We start from the raw sequence: 24,945 nt of genomic DNA, 5'->3' as shown, positions 1-24,945 counted from the left end.
TTTTGTACGCGTTGCGGTCCGCAATAGCGCTAATTGCATTGGTGAATGCGTCCGAAAATATGCATAGCGGCCGGCGACTGGTGAGTCGTCAAAAACGAAACTAAGTGACAGCGGGGGACCAGAGGATTCCAGAGCGGCGCCGAGGGCACAGGACTGCTGCAGGGGGCTGGTAATAGCCCCAGGTAAGTAAAACTCTTTACCCCTGTTCAGTTAAGGTTCCCTTTAAAAGAAGGGGAAGCCCGTCCTAGCTGGCAACCACAGCGTCATCACACAGAGGAATAATGGTAACGCATATGTGGGCGGGCTTTGATACGCTGGGTAGGAGGGGCAGCCATGAGTGACTGCACATGGATGCCTTGATGCCGCCTCAGTGGCAAATGAAGACTCTTTTGACACTGTCTGAAACCTGTTCGCTGCGGGACACCGCGGTGCTGCTGAACTGGCCATGTTGGAGAGAGGCCACGATAGAGAGGCAACGCTGTAACGAGTGTATGCTGAGCGGACAGCCAGCAGATCTCGGATGTTTGTACCAACAGTTGTGTTTGTTGTTCAGTGGATGGAAATTGTCATGAGGCTGTGCTGAGTTGGGAAAACGTTTAGAGTCATATGCACCATGGACTAATGGTACAAGGATTCAGTATGGTCCGTGCTGGAGTCTGTGCTACAGGGAAGAAACGTGTTGTTTTTCATTATTCAAAGAGCATAAAAAGGTGGCAACAGTCCAATTTCTAGCAAAAAATTGTTCAAATGATCAGAAATTTTGATTGGATTGGTTGTAAATAATCTCTATTGATGGGCACAATCGATTACGAACAATTCTAAAAACAATTGTCCGATTGCATTTTCGTCTAATCAAAATTTGTTTTTTTTTGTTGGTTGTGATAGATTGGAAGCAAAGATTGGTTTCGTTAATGGTGTATTGAACAATCGCTCAAACGATTTTTCACTAGAAATTGAATCGTTAGTGGCCACCTTAAGACTTGCTCTGATTCATACGATCTAATGTTTCCAGCTCTGATTACACATGTAATTGTTAGGATTCAGGCTTGTGTGGTATGAGAGCGAGTGTGGTTGGCTCGAGGAGGGCTCCTTGTCTATTGACCACTGTATGTTTTTTAAAGGGGGTTTGGTGTTTTGGGGATGTCAGTTTTGACCACTGTATTCTGATCTAATGAAGTTTTAGTATTTTTATAGTTCAGTAAGTGGCGGTTTGCTTTGTTTTTTTTTTTCCAAAGCTGCACAATAAATCCAGTGAAATATCTAAAGACCATTTCCTGAATCACGCAATCATTCCAAACGTTCCAGACCACAGAGGACCCATTCAAGGTGAATACAGAATAGGTCAACAGAGCCTAGGCACATCAAAATCATAGCCATCATTTATGTGGCTGCTGCATGTCGGTATATGTTTTAGTAAAGTATTTGATCACACTGTTTACAATTAACTCACCTCATTGGATCTGAAGTTCTTTCCTTGCATGCCGTGTTTCCAGAACGCCAACACGCTGTCTTGCAGACACACTGCACAAAATGGACAAGTCAGTTTTATGGAAGCAGCACATTATGGAGGTTTTCAAGTGAATTATGCTTAGGGAGTGGAGAGGTTACTGTGACTTCTTCCAACCAAAGATTGTTTTGGCGTACTACCTGTGTTTCCCTGAAAATAAGGCGGTGTCTTATTTTCATTTTTGCTCCAAATGATGTGCTTGGGCTTATTTTCAGGGGATGTCTTATATTTCTATCATGAAGTGTCTCTTAGCAGAACATTTCCTGTTCCTTTGTGCTGTGCAGTTCCCTGGATTAAAAGGTATGCTACTGTACTGATCAGGAACCTGTCCTGTCTTCCCTGCCTACAGCTGAGACCTTGCTGCGTGCTGGGATGAAAGGACCGGTGCCCAATCGGCACTGCACTGCTGTCTCCACGCTTGCAGGTCGCTTCTTCTTCCTCTTTAACTTCCACTAGGGCTTCTTTTCGGGGGAGGGCTTATATTTTGAGCATGCTAAAAATTCCAGCTAGGGCTTATTTTCAGGGAAACAAGGTACCACACTATTTGAACCTTTTGAAGAGGTACATGTAAGTATATTTTTGCATACTAAGCACTCTTTATAATTATAATTGGTCTTATGAAGGGATGTAGAATTCTACCAGTTGTTAACATTTGCAAGAGAGGCATCAAACATTGCGTCAACAGGTGGTGATATGCTGGGTTTAAGTTTGGGGGAGTGCGGGAAAGGGGAAGAAAATTAAGTTCGGGTTAGAGAATTAAGATAAGGTTTAGGAGGCTCAGAACAGGACAAATACGTTGACACACAAAGAGATTGGACTCAGAGTATTGGATTTCTGATCGTGACTGCGCTCCTCTTTATGCACAAGCACAGCCGCACAGTGCACGAGAAGCTCCACGCTACTGCACAGGCACGGCCGTACTGGCACAGGTGCAATGCAGCCACGCTCGTGCATGAAGAGGTGCACAGTTGCGATCTTCAGGAGGGTCCCAGGCAGCCATGGTGATCTGGAGTACACTTCTTAGGCAATTTTCTTTTTTTTTCTTTCCTAAGAAGCGCCTTGGCTTCTTTTTAAGGATAGACTTCCCCAGACTCACCTACAGACTCGACGTGGAAATCAAAGCTGAGCTCCGAGGCTAGTTTTTTACTGGATTTCAGTCTTCCCTGAAGGTTTACTATCTTCACGTAATCTAAGAACAGAAACAATGAAAACATCAATAATAATAAAGTATGGCAGAGACAGTTAACAAGCTTGAAAACAAAAACATAGAAGCTTACGGTCCAAGCAGACCAGAACAGTGTCCCTTTCCAGCTGCGTCACGTGGATAGCCTCTATCTGGTGACCCTCTGTCAGGAACAAGAAAAAAAGATGTGTATTATGTTACACAGAACATACCTCTATTATACCCTAATAGTGTTGGTGTTCGAACTTAACATAATTAATGTAAACAACCGAATACTCCTGACCGCCACTGTTCAGCTGCCGAATGTGCGGACAGGGTCAGGAGGAGTTCTCTACCTTGTAGGTCAGGGTGCACATTATGTGACTCCGATACTTCCACTTTCCAAATCGGAAGAGGGAAGTACTGTATCACATGAAGCACAAAGTGACATACAAGGCAGTGAAGTACGCTGTCCACTTGTTCAGGTGCTGAACAGTGGCGATCTGGAGTGTACGAGTGTTCACATTCACTATGCCGAATTCGGACACCAACTCCATATCTCAATTTTTTGATGGACAACAGCGGCTATGACTAATCTGTATCTTCTCAGTATACATTTTATCATTTCAGTACTTCATCTTTTTATATGAGATTGCCATCCTCATATGCGCACGTATCATTTATTATGACCAGATTTCCTTTTTGAAAATTTGCACACATGCTCCCTCAGGTGGCATCGACCTAACAGCCTTTTCTATCTAGAAAGCACAGCAATGTATACCGGCATAGAGACCCCTATGGCCCGCACCCAAGTGCCAGCTTGTCAGTATCTGTGGGAGTTCCTTGCCAATAAACTTGGTGGCAATATGTCAGAGTGCTATCAGGAAGAGGCAGCTGCTCCAATATCTAATTTAGGATGGCCTAGAGATGCCAGGCAGGCACCTGTAAAGACACAAGACTTTCTATGCTCAAAACAATTAATCTAATGCCTTGATGTATTGAACAGACTATTTTATTGGAACACTGTGGTGGTGTATGTTTTCTTGCATTATGTGTCCCCTCATTGACAGAGTTTACTACCGTAAGAACTTGGGAAAACCTAACCAGGGTTTCGGTTTACCTACACTGCTTGGATGCAGTATTTTAGGTTAAGCTAACCAGCTCACTATGGTTCTGAGCAACAATATGTAAGGACTCTATAGGCCTTAACTCCATCTTCACCAACTGTCCTGCGCCTAATCCTGCCCCCCTCCCCTTTTTTCCTAACCCAATACTGTCATTAACACAAACACACCCTGAGAGACTGATACTAAGATTTCAACTGGGCTGCTGTGTCCGTTTTTTAGTCAGATGCAGCACCTTTTGCAAGTCTGCAGCCAAACTGCTTAGCCATACATGGCTATAGGGACTCGGAAATGTGCTGTGGAAAACTGCCCCGCAATTCAGATACAGGCTGTGATTCCGCATCTGAAATCAATGTGAGGAAAATGTCCATGATTTGCCATTCAAAACGAACAATGAATGACGGAAGAACGCTACACACTTGATGATGCAGCTGTAAACCGCATTTTTCCCATTTAAGGCAACTGCACTTTGCAGATGCTTTGTTCATGATCTATGGACGATTGTCGCCCATAAAGTTCTGCCCGACAGATCGTCCAAAGTGACCGAGAACTGTCGCTAATCTTCTTTTGCAGTCGTTCACTCCCATTTTTATTAACGGTAATCGGTTGACGAGTTGTTCATTTTATATCACTTCCATCTGATGTGTATACAAAGCTTAACACCATCTCCTCCACTTTTGAATGGCATTAAACATTTGATATGTACCAGCTGGCATCGAACAAGGTGTCCAAATAAGGAGGTGCTAAGATTACCAATTCTACCAAGTGAATTTGGCGGAAGAAAGAGAAAGATATAACCTGGTCATCTGATATTAAAGAACAATCGAATCCTCAGATTCATTCTTTTTTTTTTTTTTTTTAACTGGATACAAGTACACTGCATTGCCTGAGCAGCCAATGTAAATAAATTCTACATATACCCATCCATTAAGCAATTAACGAAGTACCTGTTCCGATCTTTGTAAACCAGGAAGAGGCGGAGCTCAGGTTGATGGTCTCAAACTGAACAACCTGATGAGGCTCTACTCCTTTGCTGACGGCTACACACACCAGAGGATATTCCTGCTCCGGAATCACCAGCATTTCAAACACCTTCAGTGGGCTCGGTAGGGGGAAGTCAAAGTGCTGAAAATCAAGATGATGAAAGATGAGGAATGTTAGGAGAGGTTCTTCTTTATTTCCAAAGAATAGGCTTTTATAATGCCTTCAGCTACTACGCACTGGACACAGGCAGATAAGCATAGGCTTTTATGTCAGTGGCTACTATGAACTGGACACAGGCAGTTATGCTTAGGTTTTTATAATGCCAGTGGCTACTATGCACTGGAGACAGGCAGCATAGGCGTTTATAATGTCAGTGGCTACTATGCACTGGAGACAGGCAGCATAGGCTTTTATAATGTCTGTGGCTACTATGCACTGGAGACAGGCAGCATAGGCTTTTATAATGTCTGTGGCTACTATGCACTGGAGACAGGCAGCATAGGCTTTTATAATGTCTGTGGCTACTATGCACTGGAGACAGGCAGAATAGGCTTTTATAATGTCTGTGGCTACTATGCACTGGAGACAGGCAGCATAGGGTTTTATAATGTCAGTGGCTACTATGCACTGGAGACAGGCAGAATAGGCTTTTATAATGTCTGTGGCTACTATGCACTGGAGACAGGCAGCATAGGCTTTTATAATGCCAGTGGCTACTATGCACTGGAGACAGGCAGCATAGGCGTTTATAATGCCAGTGGCTACTATGCACTGGAGACAGGCAGCATAGGCTTTTATAATGTCAGTGGCTACTATGCACTGGAGACAGGCAGAATAGGCTTTTATAATGTCTGTGGCTACTATGCACTGGAGACAGGCAGAATAGGCTTTTATAATGTCTGTGGCTACTATGCACTGGAGACAGGCAGAATAGGCTTTTATAATGTCTGTGGCTACTATGCACTGGAGATAGGCAGCATAGGCTTTTATAATGTCTGTGGCTACTATGCACTGGAGACAGGCAGCATAGGCTTTTATAATGACCATGGCTACTATGCACTGGAGACAGGCAGCATAGGGTTTTATAATGACAGTGGCTACTATGCACTGGTGACAGGCAGAATAGGCTTTTATAATGTCTGTGGCTACTATGCACTGGAGACAGGCAGCATAGGGTTTTATAATGTCAGTGGCTACTATGCACTGGAGACAGGCAGAATAGGCTTTTATAATGTCTGTGGCTACTATGCACTGGAGACAGGCAGCATAGGCTTTTATAATGACCATGGCTACTATGCACTGGAGACAGGCAGCATAGGGTTTTATAATGTCAGTGGCTACTATGCACTGGAGACAGGCAGAATAGGCTTTTATAATGTCTGTGGCTACTATGCACTGGAGACAGGCAGCATAGGCTTTTATAATGCCAGTGGCTACTATGCACTGGAGACAGGCAGCATAGGCTTTTATAATGCCAGTGGCTACTATGCACTGGAGACAGGCAGCATAGGCTTTTATAATGCCAGTGGCTACTATGCACTGGAGACAGGCAGCATAGGCGTTTATAATGTCTGTGGCTACTATGCACTGGAGACAGGCAGCATAGGCTTTTATAATGCCAGTGGCTACTATGCACTGGAGACAGGCAGCATAGGGTTTTATAATGTCAGTGGCTACTATGCACTGGAGACAGGCAGCATAGGCTTTTATAATGTCTGTGGCTACTATGCACTGGAGACAGGCAGCATAGGCTTTTATAATGTCTGTGGCTACTATGCACTGGAGACAGGCAGCATAGGCTTTTATAATGTCTGTGGCTACTATGCACTGGAGACAGGCAGCATAGGGTTTTATAATGACAGTGGCTACTATGCACTGGAGACAGGCAGAATAGGCTTTTATAATGTCTGTGGCTACTATGCACTGGAGACAGGCAGCATAGGGTTTTATAATGTCAGTGGCTACTATGCACTGGAGACAGGCAGCATAGGGTTTTATAATGTCAGTGGCTACTATGCACTGGAGACGGGCAGAATAGGCTTTTATAATGTCTGTGGCTACTATGCACTGGAGACAGGCAGCATAGGCTTTTATAATGACCATGGCTACTATGCACTGGAGACAGGCAGCATAGGGTTTTATAATGTCAGTGGCTACTATGCACTGGAGACAGGCAGAATAGGCTTTTATAATGTCTGTGGCTACTATGCACTGGAGACAGGCAGCATAGGCTTTTATAATGCCAGTGGCTACTATGCACTGGAGACAGGCAGCATAGGCGTTTATAATGTCTGTGGCTACTATGCACTGGAGACAGGCAGCATAGGCTTTTATAATGTCTGTGGCTACTATGCACTGGAGACAGGCAGCATAGGCTTTTATAATGTCAGTGGCTACTATGCACTGGAGACAGGCAGAATAGGCTTTTATAATGTCAGTGGCTATTATGCACTGGAGATAGGCAGCATAGGCTGTTATAATGACGATGGCTTCTTTTGAATTGTATATCTAGGGAACTCGATCATAATGATAAAAAAAACTGTATCAAGACAAGGGGGTAAATGGCCTTAAACACAGCATCTGTATTTTCTTCATGTAAAAACATCATGTATGCATCCATAAATTCAGAAAAAAAATACACAGAAATTCAAAGACCTATAAACAAAACGTTACTAACCCGTATCAACATGAACTTCTGCATGGGTTCATACCACTGTAACAGCACAATGCCAGAGGGAAGTGCCCCGCACAGATACTTGTGCCCCGTGTACGGATTGCGTACTGTAAGGAGAGAAAGACAACAAATCCTGTTGAGTTTTCACTAACTGTGCAGGAGCTGCTCTTTAATCCATAGACACAATCATAAGTACTGTAACAGATTCAATAGCTGAGGCCAAATTCAATGTGCAATGTTTTTAAGATTATTTAGCTTGTATTCCAGAATTTTTTAACAAGAGGTGCGTGCGCACACACATACACAACCACTGTGTGACCGTGTGCCAATTACTTGTGGACCACAGTTGGGGGGAACAGAAAATCTTTCTGGAAATTTGCTGTTGATGCGACAGGATAAGTTGGAATTGGTCAGCTCTCTCCTTACAGGAGAGCTAGAGGCCCAGAATGAACCCAGAGTTCCCTAGTTCTGTCCTGGTTCCTAAGAACCTACTGGTGGGTCTACTGACTTCCCCTTCAAAAGTTGGCTTAGAGAATGATAGGAATTTTAAATTATCAGCCCCTTAGAATGACAGTGAATTTTTATGTTCTCTATAAAGCCCTGCAGAAAAGCAGTCAGTGTTCTGCATCACAATTATATGTGATTATACTAAGTATAATTTATCTTTACTCTATGTCCTGCTATTTCCCTTCACTTCCTGTCCCACCGTTTCTATTTCCTATGCAATATCAGGTTTTCGGATAGGCACACCTTGCCATGGGTGGTTGGGTGCTCAGCCTTGATGCAGAAGCAACATTGATCCAGTACAAGCAATTCAAGTTCGGCTGGCACAAAAATGTCAATATTCCAAGCAGTTTTATTGTATGCACAACATGACAATTGTTTCGGGGCCACGGAGGGTCCCCTTCATCAGATAAAGTGCAGACATACAAGTATGTTTGCACTTTATCCGATGAAGGGGCCCCTCCGTGGCCCCGAAACAATTATGTTATGCATACAATAAAACTGCTTGGAATATTGACATTGGTGTGTCAGCCGAACGTGAATTACCGCTTCTATTTCCTGTCACATCATTTCTCTCTACTTCCTGTCCCCATTTTATCTCTTCACTTCCTGTCCATCTCATCTCTTCACTTCCTGTCCATCTCATCTCTTCACTTCCTGTCCATCTCATCTCTTCACTTCCTGTCCATCTCATCTCTTCACTTCCTGTCCATCTCATCTCTTCACTTCCTGTCCATCTCATCTCTTCACTTCCTGTCCATCTCATCTCTTCACTTCCTGTCCATCTCATCTCTTCACTTCCTGTCCATCTCATCTCTTCACTTCCTGTCCATCTCATCTCTTCACTTCCTGTCCATCTCATCTCTTCACTTCCTGTCCATCTCATCTCTTCACTTCCTGTCCATCTCATCTCTTCACTTCCTGTCCATCTCATCTCTTCACTTCCTGTCCATCTCATCTCTTCACTTCCTGTCCATCTCATCTCTTCACTTCCTGTCCCATCTCATCTCTTCACTTCCTGTCCCATCTCATCTCTTCACTTCCTGTCCCATCTCATCTCTTCACTTCCTGTCCCATCTCATCTCTTCACTTCCTGTCCCACCTCTTCACTTCCTGTCCCACCTCTTCACTTCCTGTCCCACCTCTTCACTTCCTGTCCCACCTCTTCACTTCCTGTCCCATCTCTTCACTTCCTGTCCCATCTCTTCACTTCCTGTCCCATCTCTTCACTTCCTGTCCATCTCTTCACTTCCTGTCCATCTCTTCACTTCCTGTCCATCTCTTCACTTCCTGTCCATCTCTTCACTTCCTGTCCATCTCTTCACTTCCTGTCCATCTCTTCACTTCCTGTCCATCTCTTCACTTCCTGTCCATCTCATCTCTTCACTTCCTGTCCATCTCATCTCTTCACTTCCTGTCCATCTCATCTCTTCACTTCCTGTCCATCTCATCTCTTCACTTCCTGTCCATCTCATCTCTTCACTTCCTGTCCATCTCATCTCTTCCTGTCCATCTCATCTCATCTCTTCACTTCCTGTCCATCTTATCTCTTCACTTCCTGCCTCATCATATCTCTCCACTTCCTGCCTCATCATATTTCTCCACTTCCTGTCCCCATCATATCTCTCCACTTCCTGTCCCCATTATATCTCTCCACTTCCTGTCCAGATCATATCTCTTCACTCTGTACCACAAATGTTCTTTACTTCCTGTCCCATCATTTCTCTTTACTTCCTGTCCACCATTTTGGTTCCATTTCCTTTCCTACTATTCCTCTTCACTTTATGTCTCCCCATTTCTCTTCAGTCACCATTCCAGTGTTTCTCTTCACTTCCTGTCTCAGTACAACAGTCATCAAGAGGAAGTGAGGTAAAATCTCTCCCATAGGGGGAAAACAGGAAAAGCAAAACTTGAAAAATGTGTTAGAAAACCTTGCAATCTGTGTTTCTGCTAACATTTCCTATCTCAGTGATCTGCAAACTTGGCTCTCCAGCTGTTAAGGAACTACAAGTCCAACAATACATTGCGGGAGTCTGAAAGCCACAGTCATGATTCATAAAGGCAAATGCATTGTGGGACTTGTAGTTCCTTAACAGCTGGGGAACCAAGTTTGCAGATCACTGTCCTATCTGGATGAGATGGTTAACCCCCAAAAGCAGTAAATTATCATAAATCAAAAGGTTCTACTACTCTGTCTAGAATAGATATGCAGGTCAGTGTCAGAGTTTCCAAGAATCTCTGAGCATCAGCAGGTGGACAAATACTCACCAATACAGCACTTGTGGCAGCCCTTTGTTTCTGGGATCTTTGTTGTGAGAGCAAACTTCCTGTAAGAGAAAAACTGTTGCTTTAATTTATTTTCATGTACTAAAAAAGCCCAAGTTAGAATACGCAGCTCATTCTCAGATGTTTTCAGTCTGTTGATTTGAGTTGCAAGCCATTAAAATGCTTTACAATGCAATAAAAACATCTGTGCCTGTTTTTGCATGCATATGGACTAGCGTGAATAAGTCTTTGTGGAGAGCAGCTGCAACTTATAAAGTGTCTCTCCCCAAAAAGTGAATGGTCCGTACACACGCTAGATTAAAAAGAAATCACCTGAGGTGTCTAATAACTACCACCTCTGCTGATAATCCAGTGGGTGTGCAGCAGCCCCCAACCCCTGACCTATCTGCCATGTAGATGAACTCCTCCAAGCGACAGCCGTTCTTGCAACTTACTCGCCCACTGCATGATGTCACATCTGCTCTGCACGCCCCGCCCCCATGGCAACAGAACATGTTAAATACCCTGATCAATACACCATAAGCCACTTTATTCTGTAATTTGCTTTGTTACACTAGCAACACTTTTTTTCAGGAAATAAGATAACCTATCCACAGTCAACCAGCTAATTGTATACCCCACTTCCACTGGAGATGCAAATGCTTAGATGGTATAAATAGGTGGCATAATAAGCTAAATGGAACACAGAGTGGAATGAGGAGCACAGGTAGTGAGGAGACAGGTATGGGAACAAATATATTGAAAGAGCAGCAGCAATGCTTGTAGTAAGTGATAGGTGTCCAGACAGACACGTGGCAGTAACCTACAAGGAGAGAAGGCACCTCTGGCTGTGCTTGAGTCCCCAATTACAGGGGCTTTGCTAGCCTCAAACATCAGTGGCACGTGCCAAAGATCTATTCTGGGGTGCCTTGGATGTTCCCCAGGCAGAGTCTGCTGTGGTGCCTCAATGGCGGGCATGCTGGAAGCTGTGGTGCCTCAATGGCGGGCATGCTGGAAGCTGTGGTGCCTCAATGCCAGGCATTCTGGGAGCTTTGATGCATCAATGGGGGGTATACTGGGTATTGTGGTGCCTCTATGGGGGGCATGTTGGATGCTGTGGTGCCTTTATGGGGTATGCAGGGAGCTGTTATTCTATGGGGCATGCTGGGAGTCGTGGGGCTTCAATGGAAGGCCCGTCGAAGCCCACTAGAAGGTCAGGGAATGCTATGGGGGGACTGCCAGAAAACCTGCCAGCAGGCCAGCTTGCCCAGCAGAAAGCCAGACCAGACAGCACAGAAGCCAGGTAACTCTGCCTAGTTATGTTTAAGTGGCACTGCTTATTTATGTGATACACTGCATTTATTTATTTATCGATTGTATTAACCTCCTTGCCGGTTATCCCGAGCTCAGCTCGGGGTAACCTGCGCAGGAGGATATCTCAGGCCCCGCTGGGCCGATTTGCATAATTTTTTTTTTGTTACAAGCAGCTAGCACTTTGCTAGCTGCTTGTAACTTCCGATCGCCGCCGCTCGCCGCCGATCCGCCGCAATCCGCCGCGCCGAGTCGCTCCCCCCCGCCCCAGAGCCCTGCGCTGCCTGGCCAATCAGTGCCAGGCAGCGTTGAGGGGCGGATCGGGATTCCCTATGACGTCCCGACGTCCATGACGTCGGTGACGTCATCCCGCCCCGTCGCCATGGCGACCGGGGAAGCCCTGCAGGAAATCCCGTTCTCAACGGGATTCCCTGCATACTCTGATCGCCGAAGGCGATCGGAGTGGGTGGGGGGATGCCGCCGCTTAGCGGCTATCATGTAGCGAGCCCTTGGCTCGCTACATGATTTAAAAAAAAAAAAAAATTAAAAAAATGTGCGGCGCTGCCTCCTTGCCGGATTTTTTAGACCGGCAAGGAGGTTAATGGAGAGAGGGGCTTCATCCAACTGAGCAGGCCTACTTAGACCACTGTTATAGAGGAACTGTTGCAAAAATCTTAAAATTTAAAACACACACAAATAAGAAGTACATTTCTCTCAGAGTAAAATGAGCCATAAATTACTTCTCTCCTATGTTGCTGTCACTTACAGTAAGTAGTAGAAATCTGACATTACCGACAGATTTTTGACTAGCCCATCTTCTCATGGGGGGTGTCTCAGGGTTTCCTTTATTTTTAAAACCATTTAGTGAATGGCAGTTTCTCCGTTCAACTGCCAAAATGGTGTGCAGCGAGCAGGGAGGCTGGCTAACATCTTTGCGTTACTCTTTTTCAGGGATTGTCTTTATCCTACCTAATGAAAGCTAACTGTCGCTGCGTCCAGCAGTTTTGTCTCTGTGTCCCAGGATTTTCGATACTGCGCATGTGCGCAGTAACGGACAGCTGGGACCAGGGAGCTGGACGGACGAGCAAGGTGGGCGGGTGCGGGCAAGCGAGTGCAGGCGCGCGCTCGACGCACGGCGGTTGCGCGCGCATGCGCACTGGCGGCAGCCGTAGACCTAGAGCCCATTTTTAAACGGGCTGGGTCTACTAGTAAAGAATAAAGGCAATGCTGAGAATCCCCTATGGAGAGATGGACTATCCCAAAACCTGTCGGTAATGTCAGATTTCTACTACCTACTGTAAGGGACAGCAACATAGTAGAAAAGTAATTTATGGCTCATTTTACTCTGGGAGAAAAATGTACTTCTTATTTGTATGCGTTTAAAATGTTAAGATTTTCACGACGGTTCCTCTTTACGGTTCAAGTAAATTTGGTTCCACCCATGACAACACCAACATTCTGGTGCGTGGCCCAACGCATTGTTCGGCTGAAGTACCCGAAAGTGCCCCGGATGTCTTAGGATCCAGTAACGCCCCTGCCCAAATCTATTACAAAATACTGTAAGTACAACAATACCGCCTTCCACAAAAACAAACCAAAAGCTCTGCATTTAACTAATGAAATGAAAAAAAAAATGGTTGTCACTTGCCTGGGTAATATCTTATCAGGGAAGCGATGGGTTTGGATGTGAGCGGCAAGGCCAGGCTTTTTGGCTTGTTCAAACAGACCTATTAGGTTGTGTGAATAAAGCTGCAGAGTTTTCCCTAAGAAAAAAAAAAATCAAGGAAAAAGGTTACAAGACTCCTCTTTTAGCAGAGCTCAATACAAACAGAGTTCAGTATCATTAATGGTAGATTCTTACCTTCTGCACATCGGGATTGTGTGATATCAATTAGAAATAGAAGAAAATGAGAGACCATTAGAAATGCACTTTTTCAGAATCCTTACAGAACACAATCTGGATGCTAATCTAGATTTCTTTACTGTAGCTATACATGCACATAAGACAGTCTATGTGTAACACATTTTAGGGAAAAGAAACTTATTAGGAGAAAAAAATAGACAGATATAAATATTAAATCTAATTTAAAAGGAACCTGAGGTGTGAGAGCTATGGAAGTTGCCATATTTATTTCCTTTTAAATCATGCACATTGCCTGTATGTCCTGGTGATCTTTCTGGTCAGTAGGGTCTAAATCACACACCTGAAACAAGCAGGCAACCAATTTTGTCAGATTTGTCAGACATTTGGTCTGCATGCTTGTTCAGGGTCTAGGGCTTACAGTATTAGAGGCAGAGGATCAACAGGACAGCCAGGCAATGATTTAAAAGGAAATAAACATGTCTGAGCTAAACTATCTGAAGTGAGCCTCCCTAGCTTGAGATATTAACACCTTGCATCACAATTAACAAGGATTACTGACTGGACTGCCCATGATGGTACAAAGGACTGGGCCTCCCTGGAACAACGTTTCAGAAGAACTGCCTTTGCTGATTTTCCATGGATCTCGGGACCCAGATCACAATGTACAAGTTCTGGGGTCACCCACTGATTGCCCTAATGCTGAGCTCATTCTGGCACTGCTCTAAATGTATACATTAATTTGCATGCTCAACTGTGTGGTCCTAGCTACGCAGTAGAAAAAGGGAAAATATCGAGTGCTGGTGTGCCTTGGGCTAAACAATGGGTAAAACATGGGGTGTTCAGACGCACATTTGGAATGGATGGTATTGGTGCAGAGTACTTTCTTGCTGTAGAAAGGCAATGTGATTCTTGTCACCATAATGGTGATACTCCCACATTGCCTGCCTGACCCAAATCAGTGCCTGTAACAGCAAAATGTTAACCCTTTCCTGTCCCACTAATATTAACCAGTTCCTCATGCCTAACATGACCTATTATTCCCTTCCGATGCTTTGCCCTTGCCAGCCCTTTAAAGGGAACCTACACTGAGGATATGGATTTTTCCTTTTAAAATAATACCAGTTGCCTGACTCTCCTGGTGATCCTGTGTGTCTAATACTTTTAGCCACGGCCCCTCAACAAGCATGCAGATCAGGTGCTCTGACTGAAGTCAGACTGGATTAGCTGCATGCTTGTTTCAGGTGTGCGATTCAGCCACTACTGCAGCTAAAGAGTTCAGCAAGGCTGCCAGGCAACTGGTATAGTTTACAAGGAAAAATCCATATCCCACTCAGTTTAGGTTCCCTTTAAACACCATATGTAAACCTAACCTCTCCTTATCTTACCTTCTAACTCTCCTGCAGGGCATACCTATGAAATAGCTGCCTGAAGATTTGGGCGCAGGATAAAGCCGATATATATGGCTTACCCTGCTCCTGCACAAGTACCGGCGGTGCTAAATACTATTCCCCCTCCTGGTTGCCATGGATGGTGAAAAACTATGTCATTCGGATTCCAGGTATTGTTGGTGGCCCAATTACAGTGCTTTAAAAGTAATTTGAGCTCAGTCTTTTGACGGCACCCAAATAACTCACTGAGCGCTGCTATAGCTGTAATTCCCATTACGGCCTATGGTGGCGACGGCTGCGCCCAAATGTCCTGCGCTGTTTTAACAGCGCTCGCCTGCAGGACCCCTACCAACTAAATGATACCCCTGGTGCTGAATCCAGTCCAGGGCCAGATTTGTACTCTTCACCGTCCAAGGCCGCTGTCACCAGCCTCCCCCTATAGTATATTTATTTATTTTCATTTATTTTAAGTATTTATATAGCGCCGACATATTACGCAGCGCTGTACAGAGTATATTGTGTTGCCACTAACTGTCCCTCAGAGGAGCTCACAATCCAGTCCCTACCATAGTCATATGTCTATGTATGTATCATGTAGTGTATGTATTGTAGTCTAGGGACAATTTTTTTTTTAAGGGGGTAGCCAATTAACTTATCTGTATGTTTTTGGAATGTGGGAGGAAACTGGAGTGCCCAGAGGAAACCCACGCAGACACGGGGAGAACATACAAACTCCTTGCAGATGTTGACCTGGCTGGGATATAAACCGGGGGCCCAGCGCTGCAAGGCGAGAGTGCTAACCACTATGCCACCGTGCTGCCCGCAGGTAGCCTGATGACCCCCCCCCCCCCCCAGTATAGGTAGTCAGATGACCCCTCCCCTTTCTCTCCAGTTTAGGTAGCCAGATCACTCCCTTAATCCCTTTCCCCACTTCCAGTATAGGTAGCCAGCTCGCCTTCACATCACAGAAGCCATCAGTGTCGCTCATTTATCAGCTCGTCTCCATTGCCAAAGCTTCTTCATCGCCTCTGTCTCCAATGTTGCCCAAGTCCATAGCCACCCGCCACAATGCAGACGTGCACAGAGAGCAAGGTGGCTGCTGCCCAGGCCGCTGGCAGCAGAGTACCGTGGTCAGGCGCTCACCTGATCTCCCTGCATTGCAGCATTTGCAAATGCTGCATAAGTTCAGCCTGCTGCTTTTGGGCCCTTGCTCCAGTGGGGCCCTAGGCCATTGCCTAGGCGGCATTGGCCTAAATCTGGCCCATGATCCAGTCACATGGGGGCAAATCTTACATACACCAGCATCAGAAGTGTAATTGGTAAAATTCAGCACCACACAAAGGTTAAAGGAGAACACCTTTGCTGATAAACTACCTGTGCATTGGCCTCAGCTAGATTATGACCCAGTACCAACACCCAAACCAAGCGGCCCCTGCTGGAATTCCCTGGGTGCCAGCATTCATAATGTTATTGCTGAGTGCAAGTGCCTAAACCAGTAATGGCTAACCTTGGCACTCCAGCTGTGACAAAACTACAAATCCCATCATGCCTCTGCCTCCTCGAGTTATACTTAGAACTGTCAGAGTATTGCAATGCCTCATGGGACTTGTAGTTCCACCACAGCTGGAGTGCCAAGGTTAGCCATCACTGGCCTAAACCATCCAGCTTCTGATATTCAGGGAAGTGTATTCAGAAACACCGTTATTTCCAAATCTAACAAAAATGGTTGGTTCAGGTGACCATAATTTAATATCTATAGGCAGCTTATCCTTATTAAAGCGGACCTGAACTCAGAACTTCTTCTCTGCTCTAAAAGATAAGCAACTGCATAATAACCTTTACAGAAAAACATTTCCTTGCTACAGCTTATAGAGCTCCTTCAGAAATGCTGCAGTGTAGTCACTTCCTGGTTTTCTGGGAGCACATGCAGGGTTAAACTCCCGTGTTCACATATTAGCTCTCAACTCAGCAGACAGCTGGGAGCTCATATTACACTAGCTCATTACTTGCTGAGAAGGGAGAATTAGACAGGCTGTTCTCTATAACCACATGCAGGGTGGATTTCTCTGTGGTCTTATCTCCTGTCAAAGAGTTCAGGTCCACTTTAAATATGTGCACTTCCTGTGAAGTTGAGGCAATACAATGGCCTGTACCTCACACACAAGACTGCCGCTTTATGGTGCTTGGTAATAAGAAGGAGACCTTTAGTAGTACAGGATGGGAGCCAAATCCCTCTGTTCTCACGTCATTTATTAGCTTCTCCTGTCTTCACTGGAGTGTGTAAATGTCACATCCAGCATTTCAATGAGCCCATTGGAGCGAAGCCATCTGACATCCAATGTATCCTTTGTTCTATGCACATAACCACCCCTCCCTGCAGCAACAATGTACCCCCCAGACTAGCAGCCCGGTCCCCACTTCACTCATAATGTCACTAAGCCTGTGAGGCAGACAAGTGCTGCCATCTCACAGTAAATCTATTCCTGTAAAAATAACTGTAGCTCAGACAGGAATCCTATTCATTTTTTCTTAAAGAGGAACTGCAGCCAAAATAACAATGAATATAATTGCTTAATTATTTACCATTTATAAATTATTAAGTCAGCGTTGGCACATTGTAAAAATCTTTCATCTCCTTGATTTACGTCATGAAATTTATCACAGGCGGCAACATCTTAAGTACTGGCAGGTGAACTCTGCGGAATGTTCATTTACTTAAAGTTCGAAAGCCAGTAGAAAAGATCTGCTCTCCCAGAATGCGCTGGTGGGGACAATTCCACATATTAAATAGCCTAGACTAAGCCTTAGTGCTTAGCCTAGGCTACTTATTATAAGGCAATATTTAGCTATAGGAAGTGTTGCGGATGTCGAAACCAGGATATTTAATGTGAAAGTGGGTATCCTGAATAATTCAAATTCACTGCATTCTACTATGTGCCGTTACAGTTCCATGTTAAATTTAATATTAATGTGTTAAAATGGCAAATCAAAATGTAATTATTTTTAGTTTTTCAATACATTTGTAGGGCTGTATTCACTTTAAGGCCCGTACACACACACCTAATGACCACCTGAGCAGATAGGCGTGTGTACAGTGGCTGCCGTCTCCCGAGCAACCCTCCTGGCGGATCAACTTCCCTATACAATTTTGTGGTCTTTAGTGGTTCACCCTCCCTTATACAGTTCCCTGGTGTCTAGTAGCCTGCCTCCCTCCCCTATACAGTTCCCTTGGTATCTAGTGGCCCCCTCCCTCCCCTATACAGTTTCCAGGTGTCTAGTGGCCCCCTCCCTCCCTTATACAGTTCCCTGGGGGCTAGTAGCCCCCTCCCTTCCCTATACAGTTCCCTGCTGTCTAGTGGATCCCCCTTCCACCCCTAAATAGTTCCCTAGTGTGAAGTGCCCCCTCCCCTTCCCTATACACTTCAGTGTGTCTAGTGCTTTCCTCCTCCCTTCCCCATATGGCTTCCCTGTTGATATAGGGCTTCACCCCAATATAGCTTCCCTGATGACCTATAGCGGGCCAAACATAATGCAAAGTGGGAAAACCACTTGCGGGCCAAATTTGATCTCTGCAGGCCATATTTGATCTCTGCAGGCCATATTTGGCCTGCGGGACAGAGTTTGTCAAGTATGTTCTGGAATCTTCCTGCTGTGATATAACAATGACAAGCAATAAATGAGGAAGAGAACCTACCTGACAAGGACATGAGGGTATTATGAATAACATACAGCCAAGTGCACTTCCGAGGAAACAGCTGCAAAACAGAGTCACAAACATGAGATGAGAAAGACAAACCTATTCCTATAGACACTTAGTATATCTATATATAGCCATTACCTGTTCCATTGTGGCTTCATGAAGCTCATTCAGATTTAAGGTGTATATTCCATCCTCTGTGCCAAAGATGATATACTGGTCTGAAAGAAAAAAAAAAATATCACAAAGAGGACCTGTCAATATTTAATCATCTTCCTATATGACATTTGTATCAATAGAGTGTCGAAAGATGGACAAGCACCAAAACAGGGACAGATGTGTGCTATGTGAATAGAACCCCTATACCAGACAGGGCCCAAGACAGGAGGCAAAGAAATCACGCAGTACCACGTCAGTACTTATACGCTCTTTTAATGCAATAAAAAAAATAAATGTAGCCATTAAACGTGGCTGACGCTGTTTTGAAAGATTCAGCTTGATGCAGGAATCTCCCGAAACATATATAAAAAGAGTGAGCGGCCGTCTATATAAAAATTAGCACTTTTAGGGCTCTTTTCCACTATGAAATGCGATCGCGATTCCGATCGCAATCGCGTTTCAATTTCCGCCATGCGATAGCGGTTGAGCTACTATACTCATAGTACAGCTCAATCATATACAAAACGCGGCAGGACGACGATTGCGCTTTGACCAAAATCGCATCGCAATCGGATCGCACTAATGGAAATTGCTGCTGCAGTTTCCATTAGTTTAATGTACCTTGCGATTTGCGATCAGAATAAAATCGCAAATCGCAGGATAGTGGAAAAAGGCCCTGTAAAAAGATAAAACACTCACAAGGTGGGTATTACAGAGTAGAGTTTTAACCGAGCTCTCCCCTGTGCGCTGCTTCGGATCAGCGCTCAGTAAGCTGCTCGGTATCCCCTGCGTTCAACCCTGCAGCGGCTCATGGCTCCTCCTCCTCGTACGTAGCTCCGCACTACGCACGAGGAGGAGGAGCCACGAGCCGCTGCAGGGTTGAACGCAGGGGATACCGAGCAGCTTACTGAGTGATGATCCGGAGCCCGGTTAAAACTCTACACTGTAATACCCACCCCAGGCTTTAAATCTTCCAAAGAGTATTTGACTAACTCCAAGAGTCAAAGGATCTGGTGAGTGTGGCATATGATTTTATTTGAAGACTATAAGGAGCCATAAAGTAGTGGATGAATACTCTGGTGTATTGAGCAACTTGAATTGTGGGAGTCGCTTATGGTGGACTGACAGATGATAATCTAATCTAATATAGGAACTGATTGATTTGCTCTGCTCTGTGTGAGCACTTGGCAGGCAGCGCTGTTGTCTTTCTTTGTGATTGTGAACAGAAGCATACAGTGACTTTAATAATAGCGCACCTGCATTTAAAGAGACAAGGACATAGTGTCCGTACTTTGTTTGAAAAATCGTAGCACAATGTGCTTTTGCTTACTCTGAGAGGCGCGCCACCAAGCAAAATATATTAATGTAATAATTGTAAATTTACCTGGTGGCTCTGCATGTGCTTACAAAAACAGTTTTATTGATACGAAAATATTACAGGTTACACATGAAATCACCTCTTCCGAAACAGCCTCTGTCACCGTTAGGGCCTGTTTCTACTACATGCAGTTTCTCGATGCAGAAAAATTGACTCCAGTAAATGCCTATAGAGTGGCAACACAAGGCTTTACAGAGGCGATTCACCAATCAGGTGGGGGGCGCTGCCCCAGACCCGCCAATCACCGCTGTGCACTGCTCTGCTCCTTTTTCTAATAAGAGCCGATGGTCTCGGAGGTGGGACCACAGTTCCGTCATTGGGGCCAATCACTCGCTCCAATGACGGAGCTGTGGTCCCACCTCCAAGACCATTGGCTCCTATTAGAAAGAGCAGTGCCAAGCAGCGACTGGCAGGTCTGGGTAAGCGCCCCAGCCTGATTGCTGGATCGCCTCTGTAAAGCTGCTCTATAAGCGGCTACTTCCGCACGACCTCACCAGAGCGCGGGCACCATAGTGTATGCATTATCCACACGTACTATATTATACTCATAGAAAAGGACAGGCATGGGCTACCTCACCAGGCACCATACTGTATATATTATCTGCAGCCTACTATATTATACTCAGGGCAAGGGACATAGGGCAGAGGAAGGACACACCACACACACTTGTCCAATTTGCAGAGCATTTTAATGAGTTTTTTTTTTTTTTTTTATTTTCTACTGAAAACCGCATGCATTGTGCGGGAAAGTAATGCAGGTTGTATCTCTCTTTTTTCCCCCCACGCTGTACGGAATCACATATGCCTCTGGGAAATGCAGCAGCACCATTGACTCAAATGCGATTCAGCATGTGTTGTTTTTTGTCTGCTGCAAAACGCTGCGGATTTGCTCAAGGGTGACCCCTGCCTCACTCTTTGCACTCAACTGCTGCCAGCCCACATTGAACAAATGGTGTTCATGGACTTCATCATATAGGTTAGTTATGCAGCAATGCAGCAGTGCCCAGCTTCCACTGTTTGTGATTAGGTTAGAATAGGTTTTAACCCCTTTGCTTCCGCCAGTACCATCACCTCTTGGAACCAGACCAGTTATCTGCTTTTACTGATGTTAAATCTTCCCCATTAATTTCTCTTACGTAGGTGACGCGACATACCCGGTCTTGGTATCATTTTTTTTTTAAAGTTCAGACAGTCTGGCTTTCTGCACCAAATATATATATATATATATATATATATATATATATATATATATATATATAAAACGCTAAAAAGACTAACTATGCTTACTACCAGTGTTGTATATAAACATGGCTGTGGCTGAATGACAGCTATGTATCTTTTAAATTAAGTGCTTGGTTTGAATCTGGTGGTGCTTACCTTTAGTATCGGGGTGTATCCAGGACGTGGCACAGTTTATTTTCAAAGGGCAACCATCAAATACTTTTGAGAAACAAGCCCCCATCTAGAAAGTACAACAGTGATAAGAAATGTCACAGACAAACATTATGGTATGTCTGTGTCAGCAATCAAAAGGCAGGCCATAGACAACATAGATTTTCTGTAAGCCATACATGTCAAACTTATATTTGGCCCACTCTAGACCACCAGGGAAGCTATAATGGAGGTGAGGCCCTAGATCACTAGAGAAGCCATATGGAGGACAGAAGGGGGAGGCTCTAGAAACCAGGGCACTGTTTAGTGATGCGAAGGAGGAACACTTACCACCAGGGAACTTTAGAGGGGAGGGAGGGGCCAATAGATACCAGGGAACTGTATAGGGAACATTAAATCGGCTGGAAAGCAATAGTGCAACAAGCCAAATTGATTTTAATCGATTGGCTGCAGTAAAAAATGTTGCTTGATTAGATGCGGCAGTGGATCAACAGCCCACAGCTTTGCACAGTATCGCACAGTCTAATGCTAGGAAACCAGCAGATAGATGGCTCGATAGATATGTTTCCGACAGGTCCGATCTGATTTTGATCATTTCTCTGATCAATTTCCTCAAATAAGTGAATGGAAATCATTCAAAGAATCGATCGGAAAGTAAATGTTCCCAAAAAAACTAATTGTGCATTCCCAGCACAAGGCTGCGGTTTGATAGATTTCAAGGTGAAATCTATTAAATATCTGTGTGCAGTGTATGGGATTCAGATTAGAGGGATTCATCTGTTCTTCACATGAATGGAAAAAAAAACCCTCCCCTCTGTTGGAGCCCAAATACTAATATACTGCAAACACAGAACTAGGGTATGAACATGACAAGGGGGTGGGAGAGAGGAGTAATGGCTCCTGGCTGATAGGGAGAAGGAAAAGGGGAGCGGGTTTTAGTGAAAAACTTTTGGGCGCTAGTCTAATTTAGGGGACCCAGCAGGAATCTTTATAGGGAACACTCCAATCACAGGACCCTCTACTAGTGTTCCCCAACCCTGTCCTCAAGGCCCACCAACAGTGCATGTTTTGTGGAAATCCGCACAGGTAGTTAATCAGCTCTGCTGAGACACTAGTTGCCTCACCTGTGAATGTGTGTGGTTTTCTACAAAACATGTACTGTTGGTGGGCCTTGAGGACAGGGTTGGGGAACTGTGCTCTACAGCACAAAACCTTGTCATTGGCCAAATAATGTGGGCCAAGTTTACTACAATCTATAGGAAACCTAGCAGTTCGCGAAGGTACCGTCCACCCAATCATGTTAGCTGGATTTCCCTATGAGGTTTCCTGCTGGGTCCCCACAGCAGACTAGTGCCCAATTTTGACTGTAATAAAATGAAGTCTATCCATTGTCACTGCTACTTACGCCATCTCACTGAATAAGCTGGATAAAAGCAAAGTTACAAAATGAGAATATCATTCACCTATTTTCAGCCAGCAAGGCATCTACCATTTTATACACAGAAAGCTTTTGGCACATTACGGTAATACTCACAAGAACTTTTGGAGTAGGTGGCAAGCCATTTATTGATGGTTTCTAGAGGAAAAACAAAACACAGGTTTAATGACTTAACAGCTGTGGTTATGTTAGTATACATATTGCTCAACATGTACCTATTGTTCTAAAGCAGGGGGTAGGTAAGGTTAACCAGGTGCCATATTTCACAGCATGGCAAAAAGCAGAGACCGTTAGAGGGGGTTGGGGAAGACAAATAGGTGTGATGGTAAAGCTGGAGAATTATAGTGTTGTATTGCCCCTTAATAGCGCCCTGTGCTATACTGCTCCCTGGCAGTGCCCTCCCTATATACTGCCCCCAATACTGCCACCTTCATTTGTATGTCGTGGGCAGCATGGTGGCGTAAAGGTTAGCACTCTCGCCTTGCATTGCTGGGTTCCCAGTTAGAATCCCAGCTAGGTCAACATCTGCATGGAGGTTGTATGTTCTCCCCGTGTCTGTGTGGGTTTCCTCCGAGCATTTCGGTTTTCTCCCACGTCTGGATTTCCCTTTTTCTTTATTGCTCAGGGTCCCTTTAAAGAGGAACTCCATTGAAAATAATGTCATTAAAAAAGTGCTTCATTTTTACAATAATTATGTATAAATGATTTAGTCAGTGTTTGCCCATTGCAAAATCTTTTAAATCCCTGATTTACATTCTGACATTTATTACATGGTGACATTTTTACTGTTGGCAGGTGATGTAGCTGCTGCATGTTTTTTTGGCAGTTGGAAACAGCTGTAAAAAGCTATTTCCCACAATGCAACAAGGTTCACAGACAGGAAACTGCCAGGAGTACCACGGTCCTCAGAGGTTCTTGTGGGAGGGGTTTCACCACAATATCAGCCATACAGCGCCCCCGATGGTCTGTTTGTGAAAAGAAATCGATTTCTCATGTAAAAGGGGGTATCAGCTACTTATTGGGATAAAGTTCAATTCTTGGTCGGAGATTGTATAACAGCAATAAATATTTTTATACAAATGAAGCTGTTTGCTGCTAGTTTACTGTGTAAACCATCTAAACTTAACTAAACTAAATAAAGACAAGTTACTTGTTATAGTTAGTTTTTCACCTCGGATCCGCTTTAAGTAACAAGACAACATATTCTGTACAGCACAGCAGAAAATGTCGGCGCTATATAAATACTAAATAATAATAATGTTTCAGCTGACTGTGCCCCTCCTCTCCAGGGTGTGCAGAGGAGTAACTGGGAAGAACAGTAATAAGACTGTGACTACCGTGTTTCCCCTAAAGCAGGGGTGTCAAACTCAAATATACGGAGGGCCAAAATGTAAAATGTAGAACAGGTCGAGGGCCGACAAGTATATTTATCCCCTCCTCCCCCCCCCCCAATTTGGAATGATCGCACTACACCCCACAATTTGCACCGCGCGTTATAGCCACGGTGCAGAAAAACAAAACAGCCTCAGTATAGGGAGGTAGCCGGGTATAATTGTCCCCTGTATAGGAAGCCAGATATAGTTGCTCCTAGTATAGGTAGCCAAGAATAGTTGCCCCCAGTACAGGTAGCCAGGCATAGGAGCCCAAGAAAAGGTAGCCAGGCATAGAAGGTGCCCCAGTACAGGTAGCCAGGCATAGCAGGTGCCCCAGTTTAGGTAGCCAGGCATAGCAGGTGCCCCAGTTTAGGTAGCCAGGCATAGCAGGTGCCCCAGTTTAGGTAGCCAGGCATAGCAGGTGCCCCAGTTAAGGTAGCCAGGCATAGCAGGTGCCCCAGTTTAGGTAGCCAGGCATAGCAGGTGCCCCAGTTTAGGTAGCCAGGCATAGCAGGTGCCCCAGTTTAGGTAGCCAGGCATAGCAGGTGCCCCAGTTTAGGTAGCCAGGCATAGCAGGTGCCCCAGTTAAGGTAGCCAGGCATAGCAGGTGCCCCAGTTTAGGTAGCCAGGCATAGCAGGTGCCCCAGTTTAGTTAGCCAGGCATAGCAGGTGCCCCAGTTTAGGTAGCCAGGCATAGCTGGTTCCCCAGTTTAGGTAGCCAGGCA

The 24,945-nt window shown here is 44.8% G+C and overlaps 1 protein-coding gene across 2 annotated transcripts in view; it reads right to left on the bottom strand.

The window, feature by feature from the left end:
- The window catches only part of MAP4K5 (mitogen-activated protein kinase kinase kinase kinase 5), a 220,512-nt gene that overhangs the window by 10,646 nt on the left and 184,921 nt on the right, over window positions 1–24,945 (bottom strand). For both annotated transcript variants that reach the window (XM_068254176.1, XM_068254177.1), the window contains exons 19-30: window positions 22,944–22,985; window positions 21,395–21,479; window positions 18,622–18,701; window positions 18,478–18,538; window positions 14,781–14,783; window positions 13,176–13,294; window positions 10,224–10,278; window positions 7,455–7,558; window positions 4,741–4,918; window positions 2,785–2,853; window positions 2,604–2,696; window positions 1,451–1,521 (exon numbers count right to left, since the gene is read on the bottom strand). In XM_068254176.1, coding sequence (XP_068110277.1) covers window positions 1,451–1,521; window positions 2,604–2,696; window positions 2,785–2,853; window positions 4,741–4,918; window positions 7,455–7,558; window positions 10,224–10,278; window positions 13,176–13,294; window positions 14,781–14,783; window positions 18,478–18,538; window positions 18,622–18,701; window positions 21,395–21,479; window positions 22,944–22,985 — 960 coding nt within the window. The remainder of the gene's footprint in view (window positions 1–1,450; window positions 1,522–2,603; window positions 2,697–2,784; window positions 2,854–4,740; window positions 4,919–7,454; window positions 7,559–10,223; window positions 10,279–13,175; window positions 13,295–14,780; window positions 14,784–18,477; window positions 18,539–18,621; window positions 18,702–21,394; window positions 21,480–22,943; window positions 22,986–24,945) is intronic.

The sequence above is a fragment of the Hyperolius riggenbachi genome, chromosome 9 (assembly GCF_040937935.1).
Source record: "Hyperolius riggenbachi isolate aHypRig1 chromosome 9, aHypRig1.pri, whole genome shotgun sequence".
NCBI lineage: Eukaryota > Metazoa > Chordata > Amphibia > Anura > Hyperoliidae > Hyperolius > Hyperolius riggenbachi.
Note: the sequence above shows the minus strand (reverse complement) of the source record. Positions and strands in the feature narration are given on the sequence as shown.